The sequence below is a fragment of the Protobothrops mucrosquamatus genome, unplaced genomic scaffold (genome assembly GCF_001527695.2).
Source record: "Protobothrops mucrosquamatus isolate PMUCROS unplaced genomic scaffold, P.Mucros_1.0 scaffold156, whole genome shotgun sequence".
Taxonomy (NCBI): domain Eukaryota; kingdom Metazoa; phylum Chordata; class Lepidosauria; order Squamata; family Viperidae; genus Protobothrops; species Protobothrops mucrosquamatus.
Window position 1 is genome coordinate 650,181 of NW_015386520.1, and position 16,464 is coordinate 666,644.

Genomic DNA, 16,464 nt, shown 5'->3' on the forward strand with positions numbered 1-16,464 from the left:
TTAGCTGTTCCTAACACTGCACTCTTCTGGACCGAGAGCTCTGATGTTCTTCCTGGGATCTGATGGAGCCACTCTCCAGCGCCGAGTGCTTCTATATCACCACTGGGATCACTTTGCCTTTGCTTTCTACGTTTTCTATAGTTCTTTGTTCAGGTCCCGGTACTTCTCCAGCTTCCAAGATGAATAGGAGGGGACTGAAACTAAGTTTAAATTTTGTAGTATATCTAGTTTGCTGAGTAAACTGCATTTGTCTGAATTCACATGTTCACATAAACATATTTTATAATTCATGGTAACTGTATGCATAGAACAGGTAAAGTTCAAAGCAAAAGATAAGCAAATTATCACATGCTGAGCTCTACAATTTTTGTAACAATTTAGATGTGTACAGGAGTATCATAGAGATGGAAATGTCCTAGGTCAGTGTAATGTTATGGATAGGTTCACCCTAAGGTTTATCAGGTGCTTTTATACTAGTAACTAATTTAACCTAAGTATATTGTTATGAATGGTAGAGAAAGCCTTTTTGGGGAAAAGGCAAAGGAATTTATATAAAATATAAATGTTACCTTTCTGTCTCTGGTCTCAATTTCCAGCATACTGATACTGGTGTTTTATTTACTGCTAATTGTTTCAACTCTGGGTAGAAATAGATGATAAATATTAACAGTAGTTAAGGTATTGCCATGATTAAAACTAGCCATGATTAAGATGCACAGGGAAAGGGTCAGGTGAATTTCTATGAAGGAAAAATCAGTCAATGAATTAGCTTGATTATACTTACGTTAGGTTTTATAATATTTGCTTTAATTAGTTGGTTAATGGGTTAAAAGAACAAGTAATTGAGATCACTAAAAGCATTGAATTGACTCTTTTGAATTAGAATACATTTGCAAACAAAATAGTATGAAATGTTAATGAGAAAGTTAATTAGCTTTATTTGTGTGTGCAAGAAGTGTGGTATTTCCTACCTTGCCCTCCCTTCTGCTTTTCTCTAAGGGGAACATGCAGGTCACTAATGTGTAGGTGTGTGGAAGCTATTCCAGTTTCTTAACAGTAACTTGTAATTTTGCTAAGAACTTACATTGCAGGTAGTCCTCACTTATGACTGATTGTTTAACTTTGATGGTTCAAAATTACGTCAGCCTTGGAAAAAGTGACTTATGACCTGTACTCATGCTTATGATCATTGCAAGCCCCCCCCCAATGATCGTGTGATTATAATTCGGGTGTTTGGCAACTGGCTCACATTCATGACCAGTTGCAGTCTCCTGCAGTCACGGGGTTGTGGTTTGCTACCTTTTTTGTCAATTTCCAGCAAAAAGCACCCAATGGGGAAACTGGATTTCTTAACTACCACAGTGACTTACTTAACGACCACCATTAAAAATGAGGTCTGACTGACTTATGACCGCAACAATTTATGACCGAAATTCCAGTTCCAATTGTGGTCATATGTTGATGACTACCTGTACAGAGATAGAAATTTCTATATTCTGTACCATCCTGTCTCATACAGTCCCATCTCATAGTTGTCCTTTCTCTGCAGTGCTCTATGCCCCGGTCTCTTTGGCTGGGCTGCTCCAGCCTGGCGGACAGCATGCCCTCACTGCGATGCCTGTATAACCCAGGGACTGGCACACTCACAACTTTCCAGGTACTTTCTCACTCTGTCTCTGTCTGGGTGTCTGAGGTTTGTGCTCCTGCTTGTTTTCATAACTTCTTTCCTCATTGTGATGATTACTATGGCTAGAGCTTTTACAACATGTCATTCCAGCTATTCATGTTGCACAGATCCAGAGTTGGTCACTAATACAGAAAGATTGATGGCTCAGATGGAAATATTTTTTTCCAACATCTCAGAAGATACAGTGCTGACCCTTGCAAATTAGGTATAGTTGTGCTTAGAAAAATTGGCCTGGTTTTCCTTTTCTGAGGAGGACAGAAAGCCATTTGATGTTTAAATTAGAACATAAATGTGGTAAGAATTGGTACTTTACGTTCCAGCTGTCTATTTCTGGCTTGTGATGTTATTCTTGCTTTTCTAGTGGCGTACTGATAATGGAAGAAGGTAGACAGGATAAGGTTAATTGTCATTCCACATTCTGGAATATTTTACTTCTCCCCCTTCTGTCTATCCCACTATTCCATTTTCACCCTTACTGCACACAGAATCAAGGAAATATTTCTGGAGGTTGGCTTTTGCCTTGCCTGAGATTGAAATTAAAACGTTCCTAATGAGAGATTTAAAGAAACCTAAGGTACTAGTTTGCCTTATACTTTATTTCTATGTAACTCTTATACACGTTAAAAACTTTATTTCTATCTGGCAATAATTCTTTGATTAAATAGAAAAGCAGACATCACATTAACTTTTAAAATCTTGGTTTGCAGCTTCTAGATGTGGAATATTTCAATTTATCCTACTGTTTATTTATATGGCTTTTTCACATAATCATTATCAGCTAGGTTAAAGCACTCTTCCCCAACCTAATGTTTCTAAATATATTGATATACTAGATTACATTTTCTTTTATTGTCATTAAAATGGCAACATATATGGAGTATAAGCATCCATATATGCACTAAATTATGGCAAAGAATTATTGATATTTGCTGTCATCATGTGATCATGTGGAGGCCAGATATGATAACGCAAGTTCTAAAAATCTATTGAGATGTACATGGTTCTGAACTTGTCCTTTAATCCCTAAACAAACTTATTATAAACAAAGTGCAAAAATGAAAATAGAGCATTTTTTATTTATCTTATTCTATCCTTGAATCCAGAGTATAAATCATCAAAACAATACTAACACAACCTTAACAATCATAACAACATAAAATACAATACTATACAGATGGTAGGAGATTTATATTTTCTTGATTTCAGAAGTATACATTGAACACATAATGTCCAATCAGTGTATATAAATGTCATAAGATATTTGCTATTCATCAAAAGATCAGCAGACATAAATGCCAACCTTATCAATGCTTACTAAAGTGCAAGCAGTGTTGGGACTTAAGCGTATTTCTACCATGGCATTTTCATGATCGTGGATTTTTATCTTTTTGTTATGTGAAATTCAAAAGACCCTGCAAATAAGAGTCATATGATACTCAGGTGAAATGTATACAAAATGACAGACATAATACCTTTCAGGACAAATTATAGTATTCAAATGATCAAGACTTTATTAAGTGATATTGTAATGAGCAGACAAACACTGTAATTTCCAAGTTGATCTTTTGGGTATTCCTCGACTTATGATCACCATTGGGACTAGCAGTTGTTAAATGAGATGTTACCTGACAGCTTCACTTACCAATCACAATCCCAGCAATTCCCCTTGCTGGATCATTAAGAGGATGGAGTCCCATATAAGGAACATAGGAATGTCTCAGGGGTAGAGGAAGGCCTTGGCAGGCTGCATGCAAGTTAGGGTGCTGTAATGTGGTGAGAACAGAGGGAGGCTGGGGAAAGAAGCCACAGCCAACCCTAAAAGCCTCAGCCCCAGCCTAGCCCAGCAGCACAACGAAACATGCCATGCCCCGGGAAGAGCCAAATGCCTATAAAGCTCCAGGGTACAGCACAAAACAGCCACACTCCTGCCATAAAGGGCCAAATGCCTGGGAAACCTCCGCAGTGGTGTGTAAAGCAGCGATCCTGTGGGAAATGCCAAATGTCCTGGCAATTATGTGCTTTGCAAGGAAATGCCCTTTTTCAGCAGAACTCCCAATGCGTAGCACCTGAGCACTTTCCTGCAAGAAGGGAAGAATCCCATGGTTGCCTCTAACCAGCAGCCAAGAAAAGAGCGACAGAGAGCAACTGCTGAAACTTCCTTGGCTTTGGCTTGACTCCCTGAAGGTTAAAACCACCAAGCAGATTTCCTCTGGAATCAAGAGATCATCTCTAGAAATCTATTTAGTGGTTTCCATGCAAATTGCGTGGTTGGCAGGAATAAAACTCCCAATTGGATAAGGAGTGGAAGATTGTATTTTAAGACTCTATGGCTGAGGGACTGCCTATCATTTTTTTTCCGTAACGCAAAGCCAGCTCCAGCTCCACCCAGGAGCTGTGTGGCAAAAAGGGGTGTTGAAAGGCTGTCTTTAGTATTTCTTTTTCACAGCCAAAGCCCAGGCCAGCAGCCAGTTGGACTTACCTCATAAAAAGGACATAGATTTTTTTTGGGGGGGAGATAGGTGGGTGGAGTTACAGCATTCCTGTGGTTGTAAGTGCAGAGCTGCCAAGCATCCAAATTTTGATCAGGTGGCCATGGGGTTGCTATAACGGCTGAAACTTGAGGTACCAGTTGTAAGTCACATTTCTCAGTGTGTTTGTAATTTCATCACTGAATGAACAAAAGTAAGTCTGGGAATATCTGTATTTGTATTTTGCTGGAGTTGTGCAATACAGGTAGTCCTCAGCTTGCTTGTTGAAAGCTGACTGGAAGGTTGCAAAAGGTGATCATGTGACCCGGAGTTCTGCAACTATTGTAAATATATGCTGGTTGCCAAACTCCTGAATTTTGATCACATGACCATGCAGATGCTATGAAGTTGCCAGTGCAAGGACTGGTTGTGAATTGCTTTCTTCAGCGCCATTGTAACTTTGTAATGAAATGAATGGTTGTAAGTTGAGGATCGATAGGAAATATCGATATAAGTTATATATCAATTAATAGGTCACTTCCATTTTCTCATTATGTTGAAAGATATATGTATTCAGGTATGTATATGAAAGAGATTCATCTTCGGGGAATAATGTTTTTTATAAGAATCTGTCCATCCAAGAGACCCAAAATTGAAAAACTCAGAAGTAACTGAAGTTATTTTTACATTTATTACAAAACAAGATTAAGTAATGTATGTTTAAAAAGTAGGCAGTTTCCCACAAGATAGGCTGAATCTTCCCATAAACTTTAATTGATTTTGGGCGGTTTCACTCCTCCTTAGTTTTTAATTAATAAAGCAAAAATGACACTCTGATTTCTTTTGTCAATCCTAGTTTTTGGTTTTAAAAACCACTGAATTAAATATAAGGCTATGCAATGAAATTACTATTTTAGGATAGTTATAAGCAGATACAAATGAAAGCGAGAAAATCTGAATGATTACACGTTGGCTTCCAAGAGAAATATATGAGATATGATGTATCAGAAGATTAAATAAATTTGTGGTAACAGAAATCTGTGCCATCAGTACCTGGGGAAACCTCATGAAACAGCTGCTTCATCATGTTCCTGATGTTCATGAATCATTGTGACAGTTAGTTGGGTAAGTCCATAGATTATAGCCAAGAACATACGATTTGATTTAATTTTAAATCTGGCTTCTTGCCTTGAGTGATGTGAAAATAATGCTGACACATCTTAGATCACTCCATGGAAGCTTCTCAAGTTCTGCTAGTATTCAGCACTGATATTCTTTAAGATGTCTGCTCATTTACTTGGTTATCTAGTACAACTTTTGGAAATAGGGATATTAATATATCTCATAGAAAATTAATGTTATATATGGTAACTGTAGCAAGATTATTATGTGCGTAAAGATTTGGAACTATCTACCGTTTCCCCAAAAATAAGACCGGATCTTATATTTTGGTCCAAAAGACCTATTAGGGCTTATTTTCGTATGTGTTATTTTTCCATGTAGGGGGGTGGCGAGCACGTCGGGGCCGAAGGTGTCTGGCAGCAGCCGCAGCCCGCTGGCCCCTTGGCCAGCACACTCAGGGGTTGCGAAGCTGCGCAGCACAGGTGAGTGGGAGCACTGCTACCACCAGGCCGGACATGCAGCGTGGCCGCTTGCCCACTCTGTCCCACCGTCTGGTTGCTCACAGTTGCAATGGGGCAGGAGGCCATGCAGTGTGCTAGCGCCAGCACCACCGGATGAGGTGAGCCAGGCAGGTGTGGGGTGGAGCTGCCCCATGCGCCCTGAACCCATGCACCTTAGAGCCCCCTGCAGCCAGGCCACCCACGCCCTGCCACCTGCCTTGCCTCACCTTGTGGTGGTAGCCCCAATGGTCTCCTGTCCCGTCACCTGCAGGCTCCTGCTGGATGGGGCTGTTGCTGCTGGTGCCACTGCCGTGAGGTGAGACAAGTGACAGGGCATGGGTGGCCTTTTTTCTGGGGAGGTTTGTGGGTGCGGGGCACATGGGGCAGCTCCACCCCCGCCACCTGCCTCGCCTTACAATAGGACTTATATTAGGTGCACACTAAAAATTATGCTAGGGCTTATTTTGGGGAAAACACGGTACAATGGAAGAATGGCAGCTTAACATTATAAAATTTGCAGAAATGGCAAAATTGACTTGTTAATTAGGGAAAAGACAAGTACATTTATTAATGACTGAAAACCCTTTGTAGATTTTTTTTTGCTGAAAATGGAAAAAAATGAACTGATGATTTATGGAATTGATGATTAGAAAGGATAAAATATAGGAAGAATCATGATGCAATTTTAAAGTGGGAGGATAGATGATAAATTGATTTGTAACTGCTGTAAAGATTATCAGAAGCCACTTCTTTCTACTTTAGTTTTCTTTTCTGTTTCTTTTCTTTATCTATTTAGTTACCTTGAGATAAGTTGGGCAGTTTATAAATTTTATAAATAAAATAAATAAATCTATTCAACATTTTTCTTTGCACTTTTTTCTTAAATTTGTATTTTTTTCCTATTACATAAAAATATCAATAAAAATTAATTAAAAAAGAAATAGGGACATTTTATCTTTTTTTTCAATATAGAGAAATACAGGCTAGAATTTAATTATCTTCATATATTTCTGCCTTGATTTGTATAATCTAAGGTGGTATTTGCTTCTTAATTCTAGTTGTAGAAAGTTGATTCGCAATTTGTGACAGCATTAATTATTTGTAAGTTGGTACTTCATTTTTATAAAGGATTTTTAAGTGATTAAATAATTTGGATGTTTTTAATTTCCATAATTGACCTTTGTAAGTTAGATGTTCATTGTACTAGAAGAGATAAAAATATAAGCTCAAGAGCACTTGAGAAGCTTAAGGTTAAAGAAAAACTACAAAAAGAAAGGATTAATTGAAGAGAATGTATGTAGCTCATAGCTGAACTGTGAAGACCTTGGTGTTCTCTGAGCTTGGTTGTTTGCTTTCAGACATTTCATTACCTCAACTAGGTAAACATCATTAGTGCTAGAAGGGTTTGCCCTCTGTTTATATACAGTAGCTTATCCTTTACAAGGGTAGGTTTAATTCTCAATGAAAAAATGAAATATATGTTAGTGAGTATGGATTGCTATCATCTCTGTTGTAGGTATGTGTGAAAACTGTAATCCAGGGATCTTCAAACTTGGTCCTTTTATGACTTGTGGACTTCAACTCCCAGAATTCCTCAGCCAGCATGTCTGGCTGAGGAATTCTGGGAGTTGAAGTCCACAAGTCATAAAAGGGCCAAGTTTGAAGACCCCTGCTGTAATCTATAGGTTTGTGGCAATTATATGTTACGCTGTATTTAATGTTATTAATTAAAGAACCATGGGTGAATTTTGGGGAAAATGATGTGATTTAGAAAAAGATTCTTTATTTCACAACAGTGTTTCATACAAAATAAGTATGTATGTAAGTATGCCTGCCTTAAATTAGTTAAAAGAAATGAGGGGGAAAAGCAAAAAGAAAGTGAAACAAATATGTGGGTATTTCAAACACATAGTCAAACATTGTATACAAAACATTTATGCAAATATTTCAATGAAGGGTCACCATATTTCATTATAATTATCAATGAACTGTCCAACTCTATAAGTATATATAATATAACTATAACTTCTTTATCTTATTATTTGTTAACTTTTCGTTGCTCTACATAATGTTGCTTGCTCCATATGTTATGTGTATGCAACAAAAGTAACAAAGATATCCCAATTTTCTTGTATTAGAAAGTTTACCAGTTCCTGTAAAAGAAGCCCAGTACCCACTTAATTTTTTAATTATACTGAGCGCCGGATTCAAGGATAGTTACAAAATACTAATGAAGAATCTAAAGAAGGTAACAGATTATGGGCATGCAAGGGTTAGGGTTAGATTTTGTAGTTTGGTTCCTGGAGTAAGTAAGATATCCTCCTTAAATTTTGGGATGAATTGAGGTTGCCATTTATGTATTAGTGCAAATACTTGTTATTGTTATTATTATCACCATTATCATTATTATTTATTAAATTTATTTACTGCCTATCTCATGGCGAGATGACTCTGGGTGTCTTACAACATTAAAATAATATTAGAGTTAAGTCATAAATGATGGCAGGTTGACAGAAATTATATCAGTTCAAAGTCTTATTTTTTGCATGCCTGGATGAGAACACTTTAACTTAATTCACGGATCCTAAGGGCTTATACCTGTCTTTTGGACCCTTTTGCAGTTCATCCCTTGCTCAAAATTTTTAGGATTTTGAACAAGATGGAAAAGTAACAATCCCTGAGCATTTCAGAAACATAGAAGTAAAATTTGCAAAATTCCTTTTTGATTTGATAGCCTCAATTTGCCAGTTTTTAGCAGTTTTACTTATCAGGGCAAGAATGAATTATATTTACTAGAAATGCCTGAGATAGAGTTTTGTTCTCTTTGGCTTATTTTGAATGTGGTTGTGGATTGAAACAAATTTTAAGAGATGAATTAAAAAACATTTTTACTTAGTCATAACCATGTTTGTCTTGCTCTCTTAAAAATAAGATTTTTTTTTCAACAATTCAGCATAGTTACTCTCATGGATTAAGTTTTTCTTTTAATACATGCTAAGTGCATGGAGAGTATCAGTAGACTTTTCTCCTGTTGTAGAAGTTGCAGCATCTAGGGCTGCTTAATTCCTGCCAATTGTAAAGTTATTTACATCATTGCCTATAATGCTTTATTGGATAGTTGTATTTTTAGCACATTGTTTACTATTTATTCTCCTGGAGAGCACCTATTTTTTTTCTTCTCCAGTGAATTTGCAATAAGCATTCAAACAATAATTCTGTCCCTTTCTTTTCTTGTTCATATATTTACTACAAAAAATTTACTGTTACTAATGAAACAAGTCATGTTCTGGCATGTAGCTAGTTTAGCATCTGCAATAAAAGTGACACCTTTGATAAAAAAGTAACATTTTTTATTAATACAGGATGTTTCCTGCATATAATTGGAAGTATTCCTTGAACAGAATATCCATCAGTGTAGTAAAAAGATGGGCTTTATTTGTTTGATGTCTATGTACCTTTGTCCACTCTGATTTGCTGTAGCAGCACTGTTAAAAATCTACAAGTTATTTATGCTGAGATTATTACACTAGGCTCTGATTTCAAGTGCTAGCAATCTATGGCCATGACTTCAGCCCCCCAACTGAATGTACTTGTCCCCATTTATGAATGTACTTAGATGGCTCCCAACTGTTTACAAGACAGCAGAGGTGAGATCTTTGATTGACAAGTTAGAAATGCATTCGATCATTCCCTCTGCCAGTCTCTGGTTCATGCTGTTAAAAATGTCAGCCTCTCCAAGTTTGAATGGCAGCCTGAGGGCCTCCAAAGCTTTTTGTTTTCTGAGATGGAAACACAAATTGGATGTGTGCCTGAGTGCACCATCCTAGGCTGTAATTTCATCTTTTAGCTAAGAACCACAAGGTACATGAACAAAGCACCCTGTAAACAATAATACTGGAGAAAAAAATAAACAAGGTCGTGTTCCTTGTACGTTGATCCACCAGTGTCCTGACCTCTATCACATTGAACATCTCCTCTCTGATTGCTGCTCCCTCTGGCATTTCAATGAGAAGGAGAGGCTGACATAGGGGATTTATCAAGATTTAAAGTTGCAGTGGCATTGCACATTTCTTGAATTGGCTATGAAATATTGAACCACCACACTTCTGACATTCAGTTTTAAATACTGGTCTTAAAAATTACATTTAATTTATTTAAGGCCTCTCTTTTCTTCTCGTTATCAGCTCCCAAAGAACCTAAACGTAGTGAAGGATAATATTGAAAATAAATAAACGTTTGATATTCATATTTAAATGCATCTGTTGTGGATAAAGCTTAGTTTTCCAGTATATTAGCTATCCAGTGAAGCTGACTCTGCATTTTGCTACGTAGCAGAATGAGTGAGCATATTATTTGAGGAAATATGTAGTTGAAGTGCATGTGTTGTATACAGAATAATACAAAGGGAAAAGCTTATACTATGCAGACTCCCCAAGCTATATTAGAGCATTTCATAATTTTTAAATGGCATAGTCTCTGATCTCTGGTGATGGGGGTGGGGGTGGGTGGGTTCCAGGCTGGAAACTGGGAGTCCTGTCGTATGTGCAATGTCATCTGAGTGACTTTGTGCTAGTTACTCTTTTATAGACTGATTTGAATGTGTGCATGTATGCATTGGACACACACACACACACACACACACACACACACACACACACACACGTCTACCAAGTATAGATTTTCTTCCTTTCTTTGTTATAATACAGAAAGTTATGCATTGGTATTATGACAAATGGCATATGTAGTAACAACTGGATGGAATACAGATACTCTTAAAAGTTAACCTCACATTTCTGAGACTTGTGAACATCAGCTTAGTATTGGAAATCTCCACAATGCAGTAATTGATTTTTTTTTTTGAATTGCAGATTGCACTAACTGAATTAGGGCCATTTTTGTATGGGTGTCAGTATGCATGTTTTGAAATTAGCATATCCAGAGCTATGTGAGAAAGTAAGAAAATGGAGAGGAATAAGGAAATAGAGTATCCTTTGCTGCTACCTAATGGCAATTCTTGGTACTGTATGACTTCTAAAGGGATAATATATTCTTTATTTAAGTAAAATAAAGGATATTGTAGTGACTAATTAGAATACAGATTCACAAACATATAGTAATAGGCTATATTTTATCAGGTATAAAGAATTTAAATATTCACAGTTTATTTATATTTCAAAGGAGGAAGTTGTTCTAATATGTGCCACATAGATGATGCTTATTAAATCTTAAAAAAATAAAGGTTGACCATTGCCTGAAAAATAAAGTTGCTTTTGCTTATTTCTTAAAATATAGCTGCTAACTCCAGCTGCTAGTATTAAATAAGGGTGTATTTTAGCTCATTTGCTGTTTTTCCTCTACATCAGGGCATTTAATTTTCTCAAGAGACCACATCAGAAACTGGGACTGTTCTGGAAGGCAGAACCGATAGGCTGAACTTAATTCTGTTTAATATTCTTCTGCCACTCTTCTGTCACCGCCACTGCATTCTTGCTTGCTAGCTCCCAGTTGCATTCCACACACTTGCCTGAAAGGCTGCAGTGGGTGGCTGAGCTCAGGTCCCCTCACACAATGACTTCATTAGGCTGCTCCAGGTGAGGGACGAGCACTGCGCAGGTGCAGAAAAGTCCTTTCTCTCCTCGCCTTCCTGCAGCCACCAGCCGACTGAAAGAATGCACAGTAACTACACAGAGCTGGACCCGATTCAGCTTGTTCTGTCCCCTGTGACATACTTATTTACATTTGATTTGTAATTTGCCACTGATCTCACATGGGCCGGACAGGGATAGCCAAATGTGGGCCAGCGGCTGTAAAATGCCCAGGTCTGCTCTACATCAGTAGGCTCAAACTTCAAATATTTGGAATTGTTAATCCAGGCTACAAGCTCCTGGAAAGCCCAAACCTATTCTTTAAAAAAGAACATTAAAAGAAATTTATCTGTCAGCTTAAGATTCTTCTGTGCAAAAAGGGGCTAAATATTCATCAGGTAGACTGAAAAGTATTTGAGGCTAAAGTCATACCAATAGAAGAGAATATATGTAGTTCGGGGTTTTGCTGTGGAATCTTTGTTTGATTACTGGACTACATAACATCACTGATGACGTTAACTAGTCGAGTAATGAACATCTGCAAGCAAACAACCAAGCTCAGAGAACATAAAGGACTCCACTCTAAAGTAGTAGAACAGTTGTGTTACAGGTTTTAAACATATGTCTGTAAGTACATAGAGAAGTTAGTCAGAGGATGATTATGTTTTCCATCTTCAAATCATATTGCAGCTGCCCTAAAACATAAAACAGATCCAGCATATGACCACCTTTGTCAGGGGTGTCAAACTGCCGGCCCGTGGGCCGGTTTCATCATACTGGAGCCGTGCCCACCCCATTGCCGGCAATGGCAAAAAAGCTCCGATACGTTGCGCGACATCACATGACGTCGCGAGTTTGACACGTCTGATCTATGTGAATTAGGCTTTCTGTGATTGAGAACAGTTTCAGATGGACAGGAACACTTAATAAACTACCAAACAAGGATCAATTGAAATATCCCAAAATTAATGGTCTCCACCACCTGATAGAGTTTAGCAGCTCATTTAAGGATGTTCCTGCATAGCAGGGAGCTTGGTATAACAACAAACACATCTGGCCCCTAGAACCCCACTTCAATCATATCTGGCTATCTAGAAACATATTCTGAAGATAACTGTAAATATGATCCACATCCTGAATTAATGTGATCCAGGGAAAAAAATCCATAATGTTGAATGGATGGGTAGGAAAGAGACCAAACAAAATTACCCAAAAGTGAAAAGATTATTATTTAAAACAAGAATGAATGAGAAGAGTGACCGTTCAGTCAATACCTGCTTAGAAAGAGAACTGTTTGTTTGAATATGGTCACACATAAATTGTTCATGCATAGATAAGGCAAAGGAAAAGAATAGATTGTATGACCCGGTAATTTGATTGTTTATTATTAAAGATTAAAAGAATTACTGAAAGGTGCAAGAGTGATGAGATGTTCTGTAGTTGTCATAATATTAGAATGAGATCATGGGAGAAAATGAACAAGGAAAAAAAATGAGTAAAAGGAGAGAGAAAAAGATTGACTCCAGGAAGAAGAAAGGAATAAGTCCTGTATAAAATAAATAAAAGATTCATCTCCCAACAAAATGAATCAGAATGAATGTGATATAAGAAAAGATGTGGAAGCTGCTTGAAACAGAAAAAGGCATCATGCTGCAGTAGTGCATGGAGTTAATAGAAAATGTGAAATTTAATATTTGGTAAAATAATGAAGAGAAAGAGACTGTGGATGAAGAAAAAGTGCTTATAAGAGAATGATAGCTGCAACAAAAATGAGGATGAGAGAAATATTTAAATCTCATTTGGAGAAGTAATTACAAAGAAATATAGTCAAAGAAAGGAAAAAATGGTTAAAATCAAGAACACACAGAAAAAAATGCAGAACAATTTTGAAGGAAATAAGCAACATTTTAGAAATGGTGAAGACGATTATATAGGGAACTTCCATCAAAGTAAATGGAATGAAAAGTACTGAAATGATTTTTAATGACACTAAATGCAATGTTGGAAGGAACACCACAAAGATTTGTGTGGGCTTCAAAATAAAGTGCTGACAAGTAAAATTAAAATTTATATGATAAATGTTAGTATCCAAAGAAAAATGATGAAAATGAAATAATAAAAGCTGTGAGAATGTTGTGGAAAAATCTAGATGTATTAAGAATGCTATTTTATGGGGCTTCTGGTTTTGCGCGGTAGGGCAGCAGCTGAGGAATCATGGGGCTCCGCACCCTATGGCCAATTGTTTTCTGTTTGGAGACCCTAAATGAGCCTAAACTCGCCCTGGAGAGGTGACAAAGGAGGGGTGCCCTGCCGACTGTGGAGAGAGGGCGGTCAATCCGATTGTCCAGGGAAAGCCCTCCAGAAACCAGCAAAAGAAAGGCTAGCTTCACTCCAGAGTCTAGCCCAAGCTACAAGCAGCCGAAGCCAAAAAGCATTAATTTAAGCTTGATCGTAAACAACGTGTTTGGAACTGGGTAAGAATACCAATTCTCTCCTATTTGATAATTGATTTCCTGGGGGAAAAAACCCAAGAAGCAAAAATCTTCCGAAAGTGAGAAGGAGCGGGACACTTGCTCCACCCTCCCACAGACGGAAGCAACGAATTAAACTTTTATGGGGGATAGAAATACATTGAAATGAAATGAATATAAGACTTAAATCTAGATAAGTTTGAAATTGGTGGAATTACTTAAGATTTTCTTTTCAAAAGATTATTGATGAAAACAAAAGAGTAATTGCTTGTTTTGAAAAATAAAAAATGAACTGGTGCTGATATCTAGTGATGGATGAAAATATACAATTGTGTTGCTCTAATACAGAAATTGGCAAAAAGCCCAGAAAAAGATAACCTGTTTTTGTGACCTTCAATGTTTTAACTAAACAGAGAACAGCTGCAACAAAGAAAAGAAAACATTTTGGGCTATCTATAAAGCGAGAACCATAAACCTCAGAAAAAAAACCCTGATCTTCCTGGATTATAAATACTTATTGAACTGTGACTCTAAAGCTGTTTGCAGAGAAAGAATTTTTTTTAGCTATCATGGAGCATCAGAGATCTGCAGAAAGAACATATCAAGAAAAAACAAATACTTTCCAGGAGGAAATGTGTGCCATGTTGCAACTAATACAAATGACAATTATTTCAAACCATGAAGAAATTAAAAACAACTTTGAAAATATAAATGAACACATTTTCAATTTAACCTCACAACAAAAATCTCTCAGAAAATAAAAAGAGAGAGCGATTAAATAAAGCAGACAACTTAACATAAACTAGAGGAAAGAGATTTAAAGATGGAACCCAACAATGGAAGGAATTATGACTTAACCCAGATGAAGAAATACTTGCAGGAAATATCGGACATGGAAAAGATAACCTACATTTCAAGATTGCAAAATAAGTCTGAGGACAAGAAAAAAGATTTGACAAAATGGATATAGAGCTGTCAGGAGAACTACGAGAACTTGAGAGACAAAAATGATAATAGAAATTAAGAAAGAAAGAAAAAGATTTTCAATGAAAATGAAGGGGCAAAACATTCCTACAAAAACGTCTTACTTGACTTATCTCTTGTACCTACAACAACATCTACAAGACTATGGGAAGACCTTCTGGTCCAGCGGAGCATACTGATTAGGAAAGATGTTTGGCAAAAAAAAAGAGGCTAAAGTTAGAATTAAGAAATTAGATGATACGATTTGTCAGATGGAATATCTAAAGATTAAACAGCTGTTTGAATATGGTTAAAGAAATAGAAAAATTCTGGATATAAATGAATTTTAGTTTAAGAGGGATGGACCCCTCAAATAACATAGTATTTTTTTATGATATGAGAAATATAAAAATGTTGGGATGGTTTCTATGAGGGAAATGTTTTAGATATTTAAGTGTAATTGATTTTGAGAAAATTTCAATTGATAAGAATATTTTGAATAGATTTAAAAGATTAGGTGATTGGATTTAATAGATGGAATATTTAAAGATTAAACATTTGTTTGAATATGATTAAAAAGAATAGAAAAATTCTGGATATAAATGTATTTTAGCTTAAGAGAGACATGTTTCTCACATAGTATACTATTTCCTTTTTTTCTCTTTTTTGTTTTTCTTTTAAGATATGAGAAATGTAAAATTGTTGGGATGGCTTGTATGAGGAAAAAGATTTAAATACTTAAGTGTAATTAACTCTGAGAAAATCTTAACTGGTAAGAATGTTTTGAACATTGCGGGGAAAACAAATCTAAATAAGAACTTTGAAAACAGGATTTATGACGAAGTAATTAAGATGATCAATTAGAAAAGAAGCTTTATATTAATGGGGTTGTTACTTCTAGAAATACTAGAAAAATGTTTATATTCAATTGTTATCTATCAGAATACTAAGAAGTGTACTAATTCAAGGTTGATAAAAGAGAATATTATTGGAAGAAAAGAAAATCAAGAAAAGCTACTATGTGGATTAGGGAATTATAGAAATTAATTGTTATTGATTGTTTTTAAGTATAAACCCAGACAACAGGCTGTTTACCAAATATTAAGGTGATTATGTTAAAAAATTAATACAATATATTAAAAAAAGAATGCTATTTTATATTTAGAGATGAGCTTTTATCTCCCAGGAAGCTAGAGTTTGGTACTATTTTTCTAAAGTTAACTTTTCCCCCCCAGGAGGTCTGATCCTGTGGGTTCTTAGAGAACATCTTATCAACTAGTGGGGGGGGGAGCTGGAGACCATATTAGGTTTTGAAAATTCTTAAGCAGAAATATGAGACACTGATCTTGAAATTAATCCAAGTCTGGTTCCCAACTTTGTAGCCCCTGGGTTATTTCCAAATATGTATACAGGCAGTGCTCAGTTTATGTCAGCAATTGAGACCAGAAATTCCATCACAATGTCATAAAGTGCGATGTCACATGACAGTGACACTTAAGCAATGGCAATTCTAGTTGTCATTAAGTGACTCATTGCATATAATCATATTGTACATAGGTTGATAATGTACAAGGGATTTCGTATAGTCCAAGGGGGGATGGAACTGTTAAGAAAGTAGAGAAAATGTGGACTAATTTTAATAACAGTAGTAATCATTTTGGAAGGGAT

The 16,464-nt window shown here is 36.4% G+C and overlaps 1 protein-coding gene across 1 annotated transcript in view; it reads left to right on the forward strand.

Annotated features, from left to right (window-relative positions):
- Positions 1-16,464, forward strand: part of BTRC (beta-transducin repeat containing E3 ubiquitin protein ligase) — a 160,466-nt gene that overhangs the window by 35,964 nt on the left and 108,038 nt on the right. The window contains exon 3 of the mRNA XM_015813435.1: positions 1,550-1,657. Coding sequence (XP_015668921.1) covers positions 1,550-1,657 — 108 coding nt within the window. The remainder of the gene's footprint in view (positions 1-1,549; positions 1,658-16,464) is intronic.